The 22030-nt window shown below is 40.7% G+C and overlaps 1 protein-coding gene across 1 annotated transcript in view; it reads left to right on the top strand.

The window, feature by feature from the left end:
• LOC105391105 overlaps positions 1-17180 on the top strand; it is a 61786-nt gene extending 44606 nt beyond the window's left edge. The window contains exons 37-53 of the mRNA XM_048631905.1: positions 4994-5134; positions 5976-6052; positions 6394-6567; positions 6873-7071; positions 7343-7446; positions 7967-8117; positions 8327-8382; positions 8602-8758; positions 10282-10408; positions 10870-10979; positions 11366-11527; positions 13257-13355; positions 13657-13744; positions 14237-14337; positions 15492-15569; positions 15765-16187; positions 16902-17180. Of these exons, the coding sequence (XP_048487862.1) occupies positions 4994-5134; positions 5976-6052; positions 6394-6567; positions 6873-7071; positions 7343-7446; positions 7967-8117; positions 8327-8382; positions 8602-8758; positions 10282-10408; positions 10870-10979; positions 11366-11527; positions 13257-13355; positions 13657-13744; positions 14237-14337; positions 15492-15569; positions 15765-16187; positions 16902-17006 (2352 nt within the window). The 3' untranslated portion in view covers positions 17007-17180. The remainder of the gene's footprint in view (positions 1-4993; positions 5135-5975; positions 6053-6393; positions 6568-6872; positions 7072-7342; positions 7447-7966; positions 8118-8326; positions 8383-8601; positions 8759-10281; positions 10409-10869; positions 10980-11365; positions 11528-13256; positions 13356-13656; positions 13745-14236; positions 14338-15491; positions 15570-15764; positions 16188-16901) is intronic.
• Positions 17181-22030: the final 4850 nt, after the last annotated feature.

Below are 22030 nucleotides of genomic sequence, written 5' to 3'. Positions count from 1 at the left end.
GCATTAACGCCTTTCTCGAAAGAATCGAGGAACTAAAGGATGCTCGTAATGCTGATGATGATGATTTATACAGATATGCAATTGATTTTTTTGAGGATGAAGCCCTAATTTGGTATCGTGCCAATCGAGATATTGTGTCAAGTTGGAATGAGTTAGTAGATCTTTTATTAGTAACATTCCAAAAACCATTTTATCAGGAGGAGTTACTTGATGAAATAAAAAATAGAACTCAGGCTAAGACTGAAAGTGTCCTCATATACGTGGCAATAATGCAAAACATGTTCAACAGATTACCGACCAAGCTCCAGGAATATCAAAAACTTGCAATTTTACAAAAAAATGTTCAGCCGTATTTTCAGCAAGCCATCTGCAGGGAACATTTTAAGTCTGTTTCTGACCTGGTTCAGGTACTCCGTGTGCTTGAAAACACCAAGCTAAATTGTGATAGGTTTAAAGAACCCATATTGAGTCATGGCTCCCTTGAGCCAGATCTAGCTTTTAAAGGGCAGGTAGGTAATGTAGAACATAGTGGACATAATAGTCATGACATTAACGTCATGGGGCATAACACTATTCAGCAGTCCAGCATATTAGCAAAAGCCAACACTATGAAATGTTGGAGTTGTAGATCTTCAGGTCACATCTTTAGGGAGTGTAATCAGCCGCAACAAAGGTTATTTTGCTTTCGATGCGGTAAATTCGGGGTGACATCAAAAAATTGCCCGTGCTTGAATGTTTCACAAGCGGGAAACGAAAGAGCGGAAGACAAGCCTGCCAGTCGTCTTCCGTAAGAAAGGTAAACGATTATGAATGGCAGAGCTGGCTTAAAACCATATCTGATTTTTTCAATAAGAAAGAACTCTGCAGTTTCCATGTCAGTAAAAGCGATCAACGTTATTACGGTAAAATAACAATCTTAGGGCAAAATTTTGTAGGTTTACTGGATTCTGGTGCCACGGCCTCTGTTATTTCAAAAAACTTTTACGAAAAACTAAAATATTTCGGATTTTACACTCACATAGTCGCAAATGAAAAAATTTCAACCGCTGATGGCACCTGTCATGAAATTAACTCAATCGTTTACTTGCCCGTCCAATTTAATAACTCATATAAAGTAATTACATTTTACATCATGAGTCAATTAAATCATGACATCATCCTCGGAATGAACTTCTTCGGTGCTTTCGACTTGTGCATTGACACAAAACGAAACATAACCTCCAATGCGATTTTGAACTCAGACGTAGAAATCTCAGAAATCGACATCCGAACTTCTATTGTCCCTCGTGAGTCGTTGTTGCCTAATCAACAAGTAGTTCTTGAGTCATTGATTCAAGAAATGAAAACTGAAATAGGCACAGGTCTAGGCAGGACTCATTTACTGGAGCATAGAATAGACACTGGAGACCACTTACCAGTAAATCAACGCCAGTACCCATTTCCCCACCAATTATGAAGGAATTGGAACAAGAAATACAGGACATGATTGAAATGGATGTTGTAGAACCCTCACACAGCTCTTGGCGATCTCCAGTACTCTTGGTAAAGAAATCAACAGGGAAAAATCGATTATGCTTAGACAGTAGACAATTAAATAAAGTAACAAAAAAAGATTCTTACCCTTTGCCAAGAGTTTCAGTTATCTTAGATAGCTTAAAAAATGCGCAATATCTGTCAACAATCGATTTAAAATCAGCATTTTGGCAAGTTCCGTTAGAGGAGGAGAGCAAGCAGAAAACGGCATTTGGCTTGGCAGGAAAAGGACTTTATCAGTTTAAGGTCATGCCCTTCGGTCTCTGCAATGCATCACAAACCCAGCAACGTCTGATGGACAGGCTGTTCCCGCCACAATTCGAGGGCAAGGTATTTTCGTATCTGGATGATATCGTCCTGGTGGATAGCGATTTTGAGAGCCACATAGCTTCATTGAAGTGGGTGCTGGAGCAATTAAAAATGGCGGGACTAACAGTCAACATGGAGAAATGTCAATTTGCTCGGTCATCGTTGAAATACTTAGGGTACATCGTGGATAAAGATGGATTAAGGACAGATCCGGATAAAGTAGGCGCCATACTAAACTACCCAAAGCCATCGACATTTACAGAACTAAAAAGATTCATTGGGCTCGCAAGCTGGTATCGGCGTTTTGTTCCGAACTTTGCCATGGTAGCCGCACCACTTCATGACATGACAAAAGGAGGTAAAAAAGGGAAGACCGTAACTTGGACGAATGAAGCTGAGAAAGCGTTCATGGACTTAAAAACGGCATTAACGTCAACGCCGGTACTTAAAGTTCCTGACTACAGTAAAGAATTCTCGATACAGTGCGATGCATCAAATTATGGGGTCGGAGCGGTACTCATTCAAGCTTTTGACGGGACAGAGATGCCTATAGCCTACACCAGTCGCAAGTTGACTGACAGGGAGTGCAAATACTCTGCCTCGGAAAGAGAGCTCCTGAGTGTCCTCCATGCCATTGAGCAGTTTCGGCCATACGTAGAGGGCAGTCACTTTAAAGTTATCACGGACCATAGTGCTCTTCAGTGGTTACACAAAAATAAAGATCCCCATGGGCGATTGGCCAGATGGGCCATGTGTCTCCAACAATTCGATTATGAAGTCACACATCGAAAGGGAAAGGATAACATTGTTCCGGACGCACTTTCTAGGGCATTGCCTGAAGAAATAAGCGTCATCGAGATCACACCCTCTGATAAAGACGATTGGTATAAATCAATCGAAAAGGGCATCAGCGAAGGCAGCGCTTCATCTGATTGGGAAATAAATCAACAGCAGTTGTGGAAATATCTGCCATTGAAACAATTCCCGGACGAAAATTACAGCTGGAAACTTGTTATTCCAGAGAAGCTCCGCAACCAAGTTTTAAAGGAATGTCATGACGATCCAACTTCCGGACATCTCGGAATGAAGAAATCGATAAACAGGACTCGACAACATTACTACTGGCCATCATTAATACAGGACGTAAAAGATTATGTCAGGAAATGTCAAGTGTGTGCCAAACATAAGGTCTCTCAGCTTCCGCCATCGGGAAAGTTAGGATTACATAGAGAGGTAACGGAACCATTCCAAATGTTATCAGTTGATTTGATGGGTCCTTTTCCTCGGTCAAAGCATGGTAACACTATGCTTCTGGTGTTTTCTTGCTGGTTTAGTAAGTTTTCCTTGTTATTTCCACTTAGGAATGGTAAAACATCGTTAATAACAAAAATCTTGGAAGAACAAATATTCTTAATATACGGCACACCTAAGGTTATTATTTGTGATAACGGGAAACAGTTTACTTCAAATGAATTTAAAGATTTGGCAAATACATATGGAGTAGAACTTTGGTTCACACCATATTACCATCCTCAAGCAAATCCAACGGAAAGAGTAAACAGAGTAATAGGTACAGCTATCGCTTCGTACATCAATGACAATCACAAGGAATGGGACCATTACATTCCACACATCGGGCACGCATTAAGAACAGCGGTACATGAGGTAACTGGTAAGACACCAGCTTACTTAGTATTTGGACGAGAAACATCCGTCCATGGCACGAAATCTAGCCATTTTGACTCCAGTAATCCAATTGATTTTAACAGAGATTCCATTGAAGACAAAATTAAACTAAGAAAGGAGATATTTGATGATGTGAATACTAGGTTAAAGAAATCATATGAAACAAATAAACAATATTATGATAAAAGGCGTAGGGTTTGTGAATATCGCGTAGGAGAAATCGTTTGGAAGCGTACCAAACATTTGTCAAATGCAAATAAAAACTTTATGGCTAAACTGTCCCCTAAATTTGAAAAAGCAGTCATTACTGAAAAAATCTCAGCAGACGTGTACAAGCTTAAAAACTTAAGAGGTAAAGATGTAGGAAAGTGGCATTCCTCGGACTTGAAGCGTCTAGGATGAATCCAGGTTGGATTCTTTTGAGGAGAGGGGATATGTGATGAGTGTTGTTTCGTGCTACTGACCAACAGATGGCGTTACTGGTATCGTAAATGGCTATTAGCTTCACATTTCATTAGCGGCGGTATGCCAAATAAAATGTATGAGGGTACTTCTGGTCGACCAGTGCAAAGGTACGACTAGTTAGTCAGTTTGTGAGAAATTGTAACATTATCGACATCTTTGGTGTAAGATTGATGAGATTTAAGTTTAATCAACTCTGCGTGTTGTGGTTGAATTGTAGTTTTTGTGCATCTTCCGGAATAATAGGGGTAAGTTCTTAAGCATCCTTGTAGTAGACTTAGCTTAATACAAATGTTTATCATCCAATGTACTACCGTAACTTGGTGCTTAGTCCTTGTTTATCTATTTACAGCCTAAGGAAACGCCCTTATTATACACGGAGATATTATTTACGGATCTATTAAGGAAGACTTGGCCGTATATACTGTTGGACATTTTCACACGATCACTTATCAGCATAACAGCCTAGTCGGTGGAAGCTCGGACTGTGGGTCTTCGATCGGGAGTTCGAGTCCCGCGGAAGTCAATTCTTTTTGTTTTTTATTTTTGCCTTACAAGCATTATTTTATTTGCTCATCATTTTAAATGGTGTATTGAACGGCAATTAATAGGTTTTAGGAATTAAGTTAGATTAAGGTTAGTTTTAATTAGATATAGGTTTACTCCGGGTAAATGTCGGTTTCGTTAGGTTAAGGCTTTAGTAATATATACCATTGGAGTGACTGCTATATCCACTTGTATCATTTAAGAACCCCAATCATTACAATACTAGTACCTACATACATACATTATTTTGAAAAAATCTTCTACCTAAAATATCTTATTATTTGTACCTACATAAAATCACCTCTCACAAGTTGTGGCATATAGCTCCATAACCTATCAAAGGATGTAGAACAATCGATCGTTTCTTCTAACATAAGATGTCATCTTCCAAAACAATATTCAAAGTAGCCCAATCATGATTTAGATTACCAAAACCAATATTATCTTTCGTTACAAGAACCACGCCGGCGTCCTCTGTTGCAAGAACTACTGCATCGGCATCTGGAAGTCGGACGAGGGCGAGGCGTACTGCATGTGGGACGCCCACGCGATCGGGCCCCGTGGGAGGACGTCTCCGGGCGGTGCTGGGGGTCTAGTGGTGAGAATTTGTTTAATTCAAGTTTTTATTTAGGGTAATTTGCACCAAACGTTTAAACGAAATTAAATCGATTGCTCTCCTGTTTAGACAGTATACTGACTGAACATGACAAAAAATAGAATAAACTTCATTTAAAGGTAAGCATCCACCTTTCGGTAACGGACGCATCACATACAGCAATCTTTGTATAGAAATTTAGTTAATTGCATCACCTCATCGGCATTGCCGACATTTATGAAAATACCGTTTGGTCTGATAGGACGCTTACCTTGAATGAATATTCAAGGTTTCAATTTGGTACAAGTCACTCTTAGTGAGATAAATTAAAGAGGGCGCGAGCATAGGTGTCCTCTGCTGCAAGAACTACTGCATCGGTATATGGAAGTCGGACGAGGGCGAGGCGTACTGCATGTGGGACGCCCACGCGATCGGGCCCCGTGGGAGGACGTCTCCGGGCGGTGCGGTGCTGGTGGATTAGTGGTGAGAATGTATTTTTGCTACATCTTAAATTCCAGTTTTTACTTAGGGTGACTTGCACCAAACGTTTAAACGAAATTAAATCTATTGCTCTCCTGCAGACAGTATACTGACTGAACACGACAAAAGATAGAGTTAACTTCGTTTAAAGGTAAGCGTCCACCTTTCAGCAACGGACGCATCGCATTTAGTAATCTTTGTAAAGAAATTCACACAAGTGCGTCCACTTCATCGGCATTGACGACCATTTGGTCCGATGCGTATGATACCGATAGATGGTCACTTATCTTCGAATAACTAACAAAATAGAGTTGTTTTGCTGTATTTGTTAATATTAACTTTCTTTAACATTGATTCATAACAGCTTTTCTCAACTATCGATGAGTTAGCTGAAACCTATGAAGCAAACATTGAAGACCTGAAGCGTCCTGGAAATAACAAGTTAGTGTTTATGTGTATGTGCAAAGCTGTTAAAATGGAATATCTAATAGGATAATCACGAATAATAATGTCATCCAAATAAACGTATGTTGTTGTAAGTAATATAGAAATTACTTAACCTACAACCGATAAACATAAATACCACTTTACGAGATGTTCTGGTTTTCGCAAATCCACGTCCTAAATTTGTGTATGTATGATTGCAATATATTTTTTGGTATATTTTGGTCAGAAAGTTTGTATATAAGACAATTTGCATACGCTGATATCCACTATGCATATCAAGATGCCAATATTATAACAAAACAAAGTGTAATGACTATATTTTTGATTTATTACAGTTTCACAATCCAAGCCGTGAAAGTCTTCTGGGAATACAACAAGATTCCCGACATAGTACCTATAGGAGGCACGGTGCCTGACGACGCTTACGAATGGAAGGTGCTCACTGGATTTGTGGAGATTGGACGAGGGCGTACTATCTTGAGAGGGTCACCTCCTATGGATCTTGTGAAGTGAGTACTATTTCTTCCTCTTTACTCTCAACTCTCACTTATTATTTTTTCCTAAGCATAAGTTGCATTAGACATGCTACACAATAAAGCCTAAGATTGTTTTTTGGTACGATTATGTTTGCTATTCGTAGTCTTCAATTGGAACCTATCTATATCTAGAGTGTTGGAAAAAGGGTGTATTGTATACTAATCCGAAAAGGGATGACTAAGGGAGTTTTGATAAACATAAAGGTTGCTCACCATTTCAGTTTCCTAATTTTACACACACTTTTTTGTCACAAACATCATCATACTTTTCCGAACAGATTCGCGCACGACACCCTCCTCCAATCTGCCTGTGGAGCCATCGTCGCAGCCTGCATGTCCAAGATACGCCAGGCTGCACTGTGGACGCGCCTGACTGTGGACGAAGTCATGAGCATAGCCGACCAGCTGTTTGTGGCGTCTGTGGGGAACCTGGGATACGAGTTCCGGCCGGGTGAAGATGTGTTGCTGCCTCTTCAGGTAAATGTTTCTAAAAGGTTGTTTGGTAGAATTGCTTTTGAGCAGTAAGGTCGTCTCTTTATATTTAGATTTTTGTATTTTTGTTCTTGTTTATTTGTGTTGTAAGTGCATTTGTATTATATTTCGATTTTTTCCATTTCGATCGTCAAATCTGTCATCATTATAATTAATTAACCTTTAATTAGGATCTATCTAAGTATATTAAGACTATAAATAAGCGTATTTATTTTTAAAATATTACAGTTTTAAAATTCAAATATGTTTATTTTAGGTGCTGAAACGGTTCATAATAGGTGTAAACTACATCCGCTATGATCTTCATGAAATACACACTGGGAAACTGGTCAACAACCAACCTTCGGTCCCGGGACTTGGGTAAGACCATTAGAAAACAATAATGATATTTACAAGAACCACATGCATGTCACTTTTTTCTCTGGCATCTTCGTAGAGTAATTTCATCCATGCAATCCATCCGACGCGACGTCTGTCTTTTCTTGATCTTCAATTTCTATTATTTTTCTACCGTTCTTATTTTCATTATTAGATTTTATTAAAACCAACATCATAGATCTATTTTTTTTTGTCAATGATCTTTTAACTGAATTAATATTAAGTCAACTTTGTTTTCTGGTCTTGGTCTTCCACCCTGTCCCAGAAAACTTCATTCCCTCTTCATTCCTTTCAGAGCGGTGCTAATATCCTTCTTCGAGACCTACACCCACGGCATACTCTGGCCGAGTCTTGGCTATTTAATTTAGCACAAAAAACTTATAAGCTTGATTTCTACCATCATCGTTCCTTTCTTAACTCCCAATCATTGTTTTCCTTTTCCATTGCGGCCCATCCACGTATTTTCTTGATCTTTGATTTCTGCTATTTTCATTCCATACAGGGCGGTGCTAACATCCTTCTTCGAGTCCTACACCCACGGCGTCCTCTGGTCGAGCCCGCTCGGCGTGGCGGTGTGGCGCACCGAGGGGCTGCCCAACTTCTACATGATGGAGCCCCACGCCTGCGGGCCTACTGGGTTGAGGAAGGAAGAGGTTAGTGGTTTTTTGTAGATTTTTGTACAACATCAAATCTTTGACTGTGGTTTTCTGGAACAATGAGATTTTCTGGGACTCAAGTACAAGGATCAATATGAAAAGTCTTTGAAGAATATCCCATTTCCTGGCTAACACGTGCTTTCATAATAATAAGTAAGCTTGTAAATTGATTGGTTATTACAGTTGGTCTTGTATTTTGTTGATAGGACGATGTTGCAGCTTGCGTACTGTCCTTTTCTTCTCCAAAACTAATGGCATTTGCGTAAGTTTTTTTAGTTATTGTCAATAAAGAAGTAGATTGAAAATAAGCACGACTAAACTTTCATTAAATTTTAGGGTCTCCAAAGTCTCCATGTTACAATAGGTACATCATTTCAGGGCCCATATTAACTTATTGTATTATTTGTACTTAAAGATAGTGAAATGCATTACTTTACAATATGGCGCGGCCGAATATTTAAACCTACATGCAATACCACAGATACCTCCAAAACTACTCGACCGAAGAGCGATTCAAGAGGGAATTTACACTCTATGCCCTCATCATAGAGGTGAAGCCCATGAAGGGTTTCCACGGGGGTGAGCAGCCGGTCAAACAACCCAAGGACGGCAGTTTCCTGGTTTCAGCTACCAGTAAGGTGAGGGAATTAGGAAAAATATAAACTAACTGACAACGGCATATATTATGTATTATTTTTTTATTTTATAATGTGTCAAAACGTTTCGTTATTCCATTGCTCAAAATCAAAAAAGCAAAAAGTATGCACGGCGCGACGCAAGTACTAAACGCATTTCAATGTTGCCGGCTCGCCTGCATGTGGCTGAAACACGGGTTACATAAACGAGATTATAATTAAACCGATGAATTTCAGGTTACTCTAAACGCATTTAGATGAAATCGGTAATCGTGTTTAATGAAATCATAGTTTAATGAAACTTTGATTTCGATGTAACCCGTGAATTTGGCCCTTATTCGTGTTTCATGAACTCAAAGAAGAAACATCTAAAATATATATTTGTTTAAAATAAGGTTTAACGGCCCTGGAAACATGTGATTTTGAGCCAATAAAAACATCCAAGAAGAACAATAACACAGATAATTCACAGTTAATTTTCAAGTGACTAATATTCTGTATTTTGTTATTTCTTCTTTCATATTTATATCTTTTGCACTTTTCTACTCGTTTTATTTATTTATTTATTCTTTTATTGCAAAATATACCAAATAGTCCAGTCAATAAATGACTCAAAATGAGGTGTAGAGTGCGTGAGCAGGTAACTAAGCGATTCCTTCAGAAACTTGTTCAGAGGGCTTAGGTTGTTAACATAACCAAAAGTCCTGACTCCTAGGTGATGAGCGGGGGGAAGGAGGGGGGGATAAAGGTACGAATTTTTGGTTTTTAGCTTATATCTCGAAAACGGTGCATCGGACAGAAATATTTTCAACTAATGAAATGGAGCTCTTAAAATTATCTAAAACTTTTATATTATATGTATTTTTCTAATTCCTAACCGTTTTCGAGCTATACCCTCGGAAAAAGTTGAAATTTACAAGGAAAAATTATTCATGTCAAAACATTCATAAACATTGCTTCATATTGTCTAAACCAATTCATAAATGAAAAAAATAAATAGGAAAGAAGTTGTAGATTTTTTAATTCCCTTTTAGAATATATATAGATATGCTGGTTAATGTCCAACCCACCTAAAGTTACAGCTTACATAAGCCACATACGGACCAACGAAGCCTAAATCTCCTTTAGCAGTCGCCGTAGCCGTATCGGCTTGGAAAACATCATCATCATCATAATAATAATAATATAATAATAATATGTGGGGACATCTCACACACGGCCATCCAACCCCAAGCTAGGCCAAACCTGTGTTATGGGTGTCGGACAGCTGATATATTTACACAAATACATAGATAGATAGATACTAATTATAAATATCAACAGCCAAGACCCGAGAACAAATATCTGTGTTTAAACAAATATCTGCCCCAGCCGGGAATCGAACCCGGGACCTTCGGCTCAGCAGTCAGGGTCACTAACCACTACGCCATTCGGCCGTCATCATCATAATATGCTATATTTATTTGTGTAATGAGGTATTTAACAAATAATTCTAATCTCATTCACATTCTTGCCGTCAACACCAGGTCGGCGTTGATGGAAAGCCTCGTAGAGCGGACGAGCGTGACCGTAAACATCCGCCTGGAGAACTCACGTGTCGTGACGTGGAACGGGCCACCGCTGCCAGGGACAGAGAGGATGCTATGTTTAAGGGTAAATAACTATGGATGCTATGAAAAGAGCGGGGCTACCTGTCACAAGTATTTTTATGCTTACTAGGTGGTTCCAACCTTGTATGTAACTAATTATAAGTTTGTTAAAGAAATAAACAATATTTGATTTGATTTGAAACATCTACGCATTTGTTGCTGAAAGCTGTATATTCCATACAACCAGGGTGAAAGAGAGGCTTATATAATGACAATTTTGCATGGCCATCAAACCTCATGATGCTATCGTCTGCCAATTGTAAGTGCAGGATAGAAAGGAAGCCTGCTGAACCGACGACGAACTTTAGTTTGGGTCTCCTTTGATACTTGTAATGGTGACGTCATTTAGTGCATGGCCCTACAGGTTTCTTGCTAGAAGTCTTATATGCTGACAAACCGTCCAAAAAGAGAAGCCACCATTTCCTTCAGTGCGTGCAATCATTTATCTAATCTGCGTATTTACAGGTCAACGCAACAGTAACGGATGGCTGGTGCTGAGGGATTGCACTAAGTACCTCTCGTCTCAACACTCGATGAGGTGCAAGCGGTACAGTCGAGGGTCTAGAGGGTATCAGGTGAGCTGGAGAAAAATTTCTTCGCATAAATACTAAAAAGTCACATGACCGACAATGATTTGATAGTTTTCATAGAGTTTCAATAATGGTAATAATTGTAATAGTAGGAAAACATCGTGGGTTTTCCACCCACACATCTACTAACCCCCCGTGGAGCAGCGCGGTAATGTAATGAAATGAAATGCTCAAAGGTTCCATTCGAGAGAGCCAGGTGCAGGCACTGACAGTATCGTCACGTAGAATCAAAGAGAACCCCTGAATCTGAGTACACCACTGTTGCACCCCCCCCCCCCCCTTTTTAATAAAAATCTTCCTCAGAGAACTGTAACCCCTGAGTATGAGCCTAACCTCGATCGTTATCAAATCTTCCACACTCTCCCCACCAGGCGATCCCCATGTGCATAATGGCGGTGGCCATGTCCCGCGTCCTACACATTTGCTCGTGGCGCACGCAGACCACGGACCAGGTGCTGGACGGCGGGGACCAGCTGTACCAGGACAGCTACCTGCACTTCCGACCTGCTGGCAAGCTGCTGGCTGTTGAACAGGTGAGGCTGATGGTAGGGCGAGAGTGAGAGCGAGGGCAAAGGGCGAGGGTGAGATTGAGGGCGAAGGGCGAGGGCGATTTGAGTGCGAGGGCGAGAACAAGACCGAGGAGGAGGGCGAGGGCTAGGGCGAAAACTATGACAAGGGCGAGGGTGAGATTTTAGGTGAGGACGAAAGCGATAGCAACGATGAGGGCGAGGCCGAGGCCGAGGGCGAGGACTAGAGCAAGAGCGAAGGCGAGGGCGAGGGTGAGGTCTAGGGCGAGGGCTAGGGCAAAGTCGAGGGCGTGCGCAAATGCGAGGGCAAGGTAAAGGGCGACCATGTGCATAATGGCGGTGGCCATGTCCCGGGTGCTACACATTTGCTCGTGGCGCACGCAGACCACGGACCAGGTGCTGGACGGCGGCGACCAGCTGTACCAGGACAGCTACCTGCACTTCCGACCTGCTGGCAAGCTGCTGGCTGTTGAACAGGTACGGGAAAGGGCGAGGGTAAGAGCGAGGGCGAGGGCGAGGGCGAGGATGAGGGTGAGGACGAGAGAGAGGGCGAGGACGAGAATTAAGGAGTTTAAGTACAATAATACCACGTGCTCTTACGATGATGAAAACATCGCGAGGAAACCTGCACATCTAGATTCTAGAGGTGTGTCCTAAGTGCATTGTACTTATCCCAAAACGGCGATATGGTTCGCAACCTATCACGTGAGTACAAATGTGCTGCGAAAAGTGGGTGGCTCGCTTGTGAGCCACCTCTGACTACCCCTTCGGGGATTACAGTCGTGAGTGCATATGTATACAGGGTGTTGCAAAATTGGTATACTAAGCCGAAACCTACATGTGCAGCATGTGTTATATCTAAGCCCGAAACTGAAATCAGAATTTGGAAATTCGCGAAAAAAAAATTTTTTTTCCATACTTACTAAAAGTCACGTGACCAACAAAGTTTCTATGGAACATGAAAATTTTTTTTCGCGAATTTTCAAATTCTGATTTCAGTTTCGGGCTTAGATATAGATAGATAGATAGATAGATAAAGCGTTTATTTGATCCACTTTCTTACATACACAACAAATCACAATTACAGATATACACATTTGTACTTATAACTAGGTAAATAGTAGCTATGATAAAGACAGGTTTGTACTTAGCAGGTTGTGTGTTGAAGCGGACCAAAAGGGTGAAGTAACTCAGCGTGGATGTTTACTCCAGGAGCAAACCGCTGATTTTCAGTTACCTCCCATTTAATTGTTCCAAGGGTGCCGAATTACATAAATTGTGAGCAAAAAAAAAAACTACTTAAAATATATTGTTTTGAAGAAAAATTACCTATTTTAGTTTGATAATGTTGTAAAGGTGTGCAGCTAACCAGCAAGAGACACAGGGTCGTACTCAGTGGATGACAGAGCACCCACCATAGTATTAATATTGCATGAATGTATTTATTGTTAGACGATCTGCGCCGGATGTGACAAAAATATAGAAAATATGTAATGAATAAATAGTAATTGTAGATAACTAAATTTGTTATCAAGTCTTTTGCTTACGTATATAATATAACTTGCTGCACATGTGGGTTTCGGCTTAGTATACCCTTTTTGCAACACCCTGTATATGTAAAGTAGTATTCTATTCTATTCTAAAATCGCTCATTATGCACCTATTTCAAAGACTACAAGAAATCATACCTATGACACATTTCTCAATCATCATATTTTTCTACATTTCCCGACAGGTTCTCCGCAAGTTCTACACTCCGGGCAACTGCGTGTGTCGCGTGGTGGTGTACCAGCCACGCCAGCAGGGCACCGTGGAGGCTGATCTGATGGAGAAGGTAACAGTACAAGTGATTGAGCAGTATCAGGCAACAATCGTCCACAGTACACAGGTCTCTATCACGGGGAGCAAAATGTCACTAAGCCTTACCCACATCCTTCTGCTAAACTGATAAAATACTTTGATCATGATTCATGTGATAAAATCGGATGCAAAACCATACGCAATTCATTGACCCTTTTATATGAAGGGAGTTTTCAGTTTTAAATCTTTATGTTCATAGCGTATGATCGGATTTTGCAGATATAGCTACTGTGAGTAACAATGATAACTTTATAAAGATTATGGTTTTCAAACAGGTGACAGAATTCTTCAGGGAAGAGGAGCTAGGTGTCCTTGTGACTGGCACTGGAGAAACAGCCGTAGCGCTGTTCAGAACACCTCATGGTAAGACATTTTTCGCGCACTTCCAAACCTCGTAGAACTAAACTTAGTTAATATGTATACCATTTTTGCAATACCCTGAATAAGTATTCTTGATGAAAGTTATGTAAGACTACGCCCCATTCTAGAATCTATAAACTAATCCCCATTCGGAAATAAATAGAGCTCTTATATTCTAAGAGAAGAACAGGGACAAGACTCTCCAGAGCCATCTATTCAAATATTGCACTTACATATGCGATATCTGTATCGTGGCGCTACCGGGAGAGATAAAATAAATACCTAAACACTTTCCTCCACGTTAAATCTCTTCCTCTTTAATTAACTTCCGATTACCTTATATACTAGTTACTTATTACTATCTACCTATATCTTATGGTGAGATGTGATGATAGTCAAGTCTATTGAATACGTTATGGAATTTAGTGCTATGATGACACTTAAAATAGTGTACAATGGTGTATATAAATAACTACAAGTTCCTTCCTCACCCAGGCTACTTCATGTTCGACCCGGACGACCGCGACCGCTACGGCCGCGCCGTGGCGCCCCCGTGCGCCGGCCGCGGCCGCGCCTGTCTGTCCATGTATCCTTCTGTTAGTATTGTGTATACCATCACTCTTATCGTGAACGAAAGAGAAGCATCTTGAAGAAACCTGCACATCTAGACTCTAGATGTGTCAGGGGCTGTGTGTCTATATCCGTCTGTTAGTATTGTGTAAGAATACCATCGCTCTGACCGTGATGGAAAACATTGTGAGGAAACCTGCACATCTAGATTCTAGATGTGTCAGGGCATGTGTGTCTTTGTATCCGTCTGTTAGTATTATGTATACCATCATTACCATCGCTCTTACCGTGATGGAAAACATCGTGAGGAAAGCAGAGCCTGTTTCTCTATGTATCCGTCTGTTAGTATTATGTGATATTATGTATGCCATCGCTCGTACCGTGGTGAAGGAAAACATTGTGATGAAAGCGGAGCATGTCTGTCTATGTATCCGTCTGTTAGTATTATGTATGCCATCGCCCTTATCGTGATGGAAAACATCGTAAGGAAAGCAGGGTCTGTCTGTCTATGTATCCGTCTGTTAGTATTATCATCTTCATCTTCTTTGGGTACCCTCTCCTATTGAAGTTCAGCAATGTGACCACTACAGTACCTAGATCACCAGTGTTGTCGACTTAAGTCAATACAAATTCGGTACAAAAGTTACTGGAATTTGTATGCGTCTTATTAGTTACTAAGGTTACCGACAGGGGCGCTGACCAAGATGTTATACAAAATGCTATCGAATTACGCTAGCGACTTGTGTTGACAGCACTTATGATAGGCATACTGGACAGACTTGCACCTCTGGGGTGCCATAGGAACAACAACAACAACAACTGGACATAGGCCTCTCGAACGGATTGCCACAATACTCGGTTTCAGAGCGTTCCGCAATCAGCCAGCGCCAGGTCCAGCTAGGTTAGCACGGGGCGCAAGAAACACACGTCAAAACGTGACAAAAGATCTCCGTCGGGCTCGCTCTTGGGGCTGCGCGATTTGAGTGAGCGCAATGTTTTCTTCAATCTTTTGTCATGTCTTTATGTGCGCGTTTTGCGCCCCATGCTAGCCCTCCAGCCAGCTAGAAAATTATTTTTAAATTAAGATCAGGTTACTGTGCAAATTTATAGTTACATCATTATTTTAACGTAACAACTAACCAACTATCTTACGTCAATTGAAATAAATCATGATTTTCAGATTTCATGCCTGGTGGAAAATCTTGCGTCAAATATTGATCCGGGTACGAAACCAAAAGGTTTGAAAGCAGAAGTGAAGGTAATTTAACATTTATATAAGTATATAGACACTTCAAAGGATATTGATAGATACATATAAATTACAAAAGAAACCCACAGCATAAACAGTATTATTGGTGGCCTTATCGTTAATTTTCTTAAAAATCAATTCCTAGAATCGTAATTTATTGAAACTTTAGCAATTCAGATGTTATTAAATGTATAAATCTTTCAGGAAACTGTGGAACCTGATACTCAGCAATCGGCAGAAGAAAAAGCCATAGAATCGGTAGAAGAGAAACCAAGATTATCAACAGAAGGGAAAGCCATGGAGTCGACAGAAGAGAAACCCAGACTATCAGCTGAAGGAAAACCTATAATATCAGAAGAAGGAAAACCTAGATTATCAGCAGAAGGAAAACCTAGATTATCAGCAGAAGGAAAACCTAGATTATCAGCAGAAGGAAAACCTAGATTATCAGCAGAAGGAAAAACTATATTAACAGAAGAAGGAAAACCTAGATTATCAGCAGAAGGAAAACCTAGATTATCAGCAGAAGGAAAACCTATATTAACAGAAGAAGGAAAACCTAGATTATCAGCAGAAGGGAAACCTCGGTTATCAACAGAAGGGAAAGCCAGAGAATCAATCAAAGAGGTATTGGCCTTATACTGTCTTATATGTCTTTTTTAACTGCCTCTGCTGTGTACTAGTGGTAGAAGCTCTGCTTCATGACCCAGATATCCCAGGTTCGATTCCCGGGTGGAACCATCAATTTGTGTTTCCAAATTGTTTGATTAGTACATAGAAGGGTGATCACCTTATGTCCGAATCAGTTGAACGATCTATGCTGTCGGATGGGAATGTAAAGCAGTCGGTTCTGCGCCTAGCTCTCTCCAGTCGTGTCGGTCAATCCATCCCATTGGGTTATGGGAGTGATGGAACAGAGTGGTCCTGTGTGTTACGCACACACTTGGACACTATAATCTACTCCTGCTTAGATGGCTGATCTCAATGAGATTGGCCGCTGTGGTCGGAATAAATGGCTAGGAGGACATGATTATTATTATAATTATGTATCATCATCATCAGCCTTTAGCAGTCCACTGCTGGACGTAGGCCTCTCCCAAAGCACGCCACTGGATGCGATCTTTAGCTTTCCGCATCCAATCATAACCAGCCACCTTTCGCAAGTCATCACCCCAACTAGCCGGAGGGCGTCCCACACTACGTTTGCCTAGTCGCGGCCTCCACTCCAGAACACGTTTACCCCATCGGTTATCGGTTCTTCGACAGATGTGACTTATGATTTTGATTATTATGTATGGTATGGATGGTAAGTTATATCTGTGACTATGTTGTTTTTTTCAGACCACAACAGTGCGTTTTGAAGAGCCAGTTGAACCACCAGTTACATTCAAAATCTATGGCATGGATGTGACTAGCTTGAGAAGGCTCAATGCTCAAGAAAGTTAAGTTACACTGCTGTCTTTATGTTGAAAACCTGTACTTTTGTCCGTAATTCAAGTTTTTTTGTTGTTTTTCCGTCCAAAGAGTAATAATAAGTACCTACTCATATATCTCTAAAAGCAGAACAGGAATTTAGTGCTTTGTATTTTTTATGAAATAAAACTACGTTTCTAACTGTAACACTGTGGTTATTTGTTGCCAATAGCTCTAAGGCAGGCGTTTTGAGAATTAACAAACACAGTCTAGCTGTGGTGATTCTTTCATAATAATATCTAAGGCTATGTCCAATTGTCCAGCAGTGGATAATTACGGGTTGATGATGATGATCATGACCAGCGTATTGTAATAAGTACTCAACCTCATAATACGACTAGACTTGACTAGACTTTTAGATTTAAAAAAATCCTTCCCTTCTGTTCCGATATAGGTAAGTCTGGCAAACCCTGGGCAGTCAGGGACCGATACCAAACTGACTGCCAATCCTTGACGACCGAATGGCGTAGTGGTTAGTGACCCTGACTACTGAGCCGAAGGTCCCGGGTTCGATTCCCGGCTGGGGCAGATATTTGTTTAAAGACAGATATTTGTACTCGGGTCTTGGGTGTTGATATTTATATTTAGTATCTATCTATCTATGTATTTGTGTAGATATATCAGCTGTCCGACACCCATAACACAGGTTCTGCCTAGCTTGGGGTCGGATGGCCGTGTGTGAGATGTCCCCACATATTTATTTATTTATTTATAATCTTTCTGCTATTCCTTTTACCATGGTGAGCAACCCTAGACCAGCTCTATATGTGCGTGTTTGTCTGGTTTGTCACATTAGTCCAGTCAAGGAATGAGGTGTAGAGTGCGTGAGCAGGTAACTAAGCGATTCCTTCAGAAACTTGTTCAGGGGGCTTAGGTTGTTAACTAGGGCATGCAATACCGGTAATATTTTCAATACCGGTATTGAGTTCCGGTATTAGAACTCAATACCGGGATCCCGGTATTAATACCGGTATTAGACTTCCTTGTTATAAATGGCATATATTTTGTTTAAAGGTCGTATAGGGCAAAATACAACAAGAAAAAGCAATCAAATTCTGTATAATGTAATATTTTTTACGAGAATTGAGTATTAGAGTAAAAATTTTAGAACGCATAGACAACAAGTAGGTTTCCAAAGGCCAAAAACCGCATGTAACGGTTGAAAACAAGTGCACTTTCATAGTATATAGGAGCACAAGGATAACTATGTCTTAATCGCGTGATTTATAGCCTAAAAAATGTCCGATTCCGGTATTATTTCAAAACCGGTATTAACTTTCAATACCGGTATTGAAAAAAGCGTTGATTTTGTCCGGGATCCCGGTATTACTCAATACCGGTATTGCGGTATTGCCTGCCCTATTGTTAACATACCAAAAGTCCTGACTCCTAGGTGATGAGCGGGGGGAGGAGGGGGGGACAAAGGTACGAATTTTTGGTTTTTTGCTTATATCTCAAAAACGGTGCATCGGAGAGAAATATTTTCAACTAATGAAATTAAGTTCCTAAAATGATCTAATCTAATTGTTAACAACCTAAGCCCCCTGAACAAGTTTCTGAAGGAATCGCTTAGTTACCTGTTCACGCACTCTACACCTAACTTTGACTCATTTATTGACTGGACTACATGTATACACGGTAAGAAGACTACACTCGATAGCAATGAAAAAAGTTCACTCAAAGAATGAAATTAAACAATCTCTTTAAAACATTTGAAAACGATACTTATAGTTTGTAATATTCTGTAGCGCTGTTAAATGAAGTTAGCCTATTATATCATAAGCTAGCCTATTCCGTTCAACCGTAATGTGGTGCGATTGTCACTGGAACCTTTTCATTGCCCTTAATAATATGTAATAATATGTGGGGACATCTCACACACGGCCATCCGACCCCAAGCTAGGCAGAACCTGTGTTATGGGTGTCGAACAGCTGATATATCTACACAAATACATAGATAGATAGATACTAAATGTGAATATCAACACCCAAGACCCGAGTACAAATATCTGTTTTTAAACAAATATCTGCCTCAGCCGGGAATCGAAACCGGGACCTTCGGCTCAGTAGTCAGGGTCACTAACCACTACGCCATTCGGTCGTCGTTAAGTGTCTAATAGCTGTACCTACATCTACAATGTATAATTAACCAATCGATCAATTCCCCAAAATGAAATAAACGTCAAAACGAACAAGCGTGACCGCTTCCCGTGCGTTGGTCGTTACCTAATTTTATTAACTAAAGAAACACGAGTTTTTCCCTTTAACTGCCACTAGCTATTTGGACAGCAACATTTCAAGGATCCATTTGTCCTGTCTTCAAATTGGTGCGGCAAAAAGGTAAACTTTGTCGTGAGATGCTATTCATAATAATTAGTGGGTTCTGTAGGCTTAGGAGTGGAGCGGCTAATTAAGGAGGCAAGGAAAATAAAACTCGCGGTCTTTACTGTACTGCCACGAAAAACTTTAAACACTGTTAAACGAGTGTTTAAAACTAATTTCGACAGATATGTAGGCGTTTGACAGCGCTAAACACTGTCAAACGCCTACAAAATATTGTCTTTTTTGTGGTAAGGCATCTAGAGTCTAGATTCATATCTAGGCCTTCATAATATTTCAGGAGTATCAGATGTTTGTATTTTGTTTCCGGGTTGTATCAGATTATGCCCTTAATGGCAATAGACCCTATAATGACTAACCTAACACCGCACATAGGAAGCTTTTTAATGGCTTAACTGTCTTTGATAAAACATTCTTAATATTTGTATTAAGCTAGGTAGGTACAACACGCACTCACGCCTTGTACTAATGTACTCCCTTGCGGGGTAGGCAGAGGTGCATTGCTGCACCCACTTTTCGCCAGAGTGTTATGTTAGTCCCAATGTAATAGGGGGCTATTGCCATTTTACGGGCACATCCAAGACCCGAGAACAAATATCTGTGTTTAAACAAATATCTGCCCCAGCCGGGAATCGAACCCGGGACCATCGACTCAGTAGTCAGGGTCACTAACCACTACGCCATTCGGTCTTCACCAACGTAGGTACAACACAAAACTATATAAGTAATCGGGAATCCATTTTGATACAAGATGATCGCAAATAGACATACAGCTACTAAGTTATTTTCATGGAAGTAATAAGTACTTACGTAGGAAGTACCTATTAGGTACGGTGGCCTGCGCCTAAAAGTATACAGACGGAGTTTTTAAAATATCGATTTCAAGCTCACATGCTGCTCAAGCACATCCACATAAACATCACTGCTACACACACCACACACAACACTTCCCCGGATTTATAACAGATGGTCCCTTCATCATCAGGGATCGCTATTTTAAAAACTCCGCCTGTATACTTTTAGGCGCAGGCCACCGTACTTCCATGGTTATTTTCAACTCGTTCTTGCTGTCATGGCTTGGAACTAATGTCACAGAATATTTTGCTTTGCGAAGGTTTTTTTTTAAATTGAAACAGTTTAAACTTTATTTTAAATCCATGGTTAAAAGTTTAGTTAAGTTTCAAATTTTAGTTAAAATTTCGAATCTCTGGATGTCCTCTCCGCTCCTAAGCCTACACTCGACGCGTCCGCCATTTTGACTGGTGAATTTTTAATTACATGTTTTTTTCCCGCGCTCGCCTCCCATTGGTCGATTCGGGTGCGTTCCAAACCTGACAATCGACAGGTCTAGTTTTTGTCTTGACTCGCGTACTTTCCTCGGAATGAATTAACTAAATAAATTTAATTTGAAATGTTTTAATTCGAGACTACATGAATGCCCGTGCGCTGGGGCAGCGAAGGCAGTTTTGTCTTTTTCTTCTTAGCGTATCGTTTACAAACACTTTTCTATTCTATCCTCTGTGGGGGTGTAAGTACCTGCACCTGGCTCTCTCGAGTGGGACCTTTGTGCATATCCTCAAGGTCTAAACTGCCTTCCTAAGCTTGGACCATTTCCCACCACGCTGGTCCATGGCAGGTTGGTGGGTTCACATATTATCTAGATGTGCTAGATCTAGATATGCAGGTTTCCTCACGACGTGTTACTTCACCTTAAGAGCGATGGTATACATTGTACTTAAGTTCAGAAAAGAACTCATTGGTATGTCAGCGCCGGGATTCGAACCCGCATCTCTTGCGTGAGAAGCGGGCGCTTACCCGACTGAGCTACCACCGGTCTAGGGTTTGTCTCCGTAGGAAACGGACCAGCTGGTCAAACAAGTCAGTGGCCGACTGCCCAAGGTGCGCCGGTCGCCTATAAAGAACAGTTGATATCATCATTAGCCTGTAGCAGTCCACTGCTAGACGTAGGCCTCTCCCAAAGCATGCCACTGGATGCGACCTTTAGCTTTCCGCATCCAATCATAACCAGCCACCTTTTGCAAGTCATCACCCCATCTAGCCGAAGGGCGTTCCACACTACGTTTGCCTAGTCGCGGCCTAGTCGAACAGTTGATAAGGGAGGCCTATTTCGTGCACCAGTAATGTTCAGTAGGATGATAGGTACCCATTCCGGGTCTAGACGTCTACTACTAGACTTTACGACAAACAATACAATACAAAACACTTTATTTGCACCAAGAACAAGATTACAAAAAATAAAACTTAAAAATAAAACAGTACAAAAAGGCGGCCTTATTGCTTATAGCAATCTCTACCAGACAACCTTTGGATGGAAGAGAGTAAGTCTATAATATGATGAAACGATAGAACTACTGAATAACAATAACTTCCATCTTTGAACCTCATCCAATGCTATCTTTGGCTCTCATCTTCGCTTTCGACCAGGGCGGTACCTAAACAATACTAAATTGAAATATCATCACAACCCATCACGTCCCCACCGCTGCCTGGGTCTCCTTCCAATTAAGGAATAAATAAATAAATATGTGGGGACATCTCACACACGGCCATCCGACCCCAAGCTAGGCAGAACCTGACAACCTGTGTTATGGGTGTCGGACAGCTGATATATATACATGGTAAACAAAATATCTGCC

Source organism: Plutella xylostella, chromosome 30, assembly GCF_932276165.1.
Source record: "Plutella xylostella chromosome 30, ilPluXylo3.1, whole genome shotgun sequence".
Taxonomy (NCBI): domain Eukaryota; kingdom Metazoa; phylum Arthropoda; class Insecta; order Lepidoptera; family Plutellidae; genus Plutella; species Plutella xylostella.
Note: the sequence above shows the minus strand (reverse complement) of the source record. Positions and strands in the feature narration are given on the sequence as shown.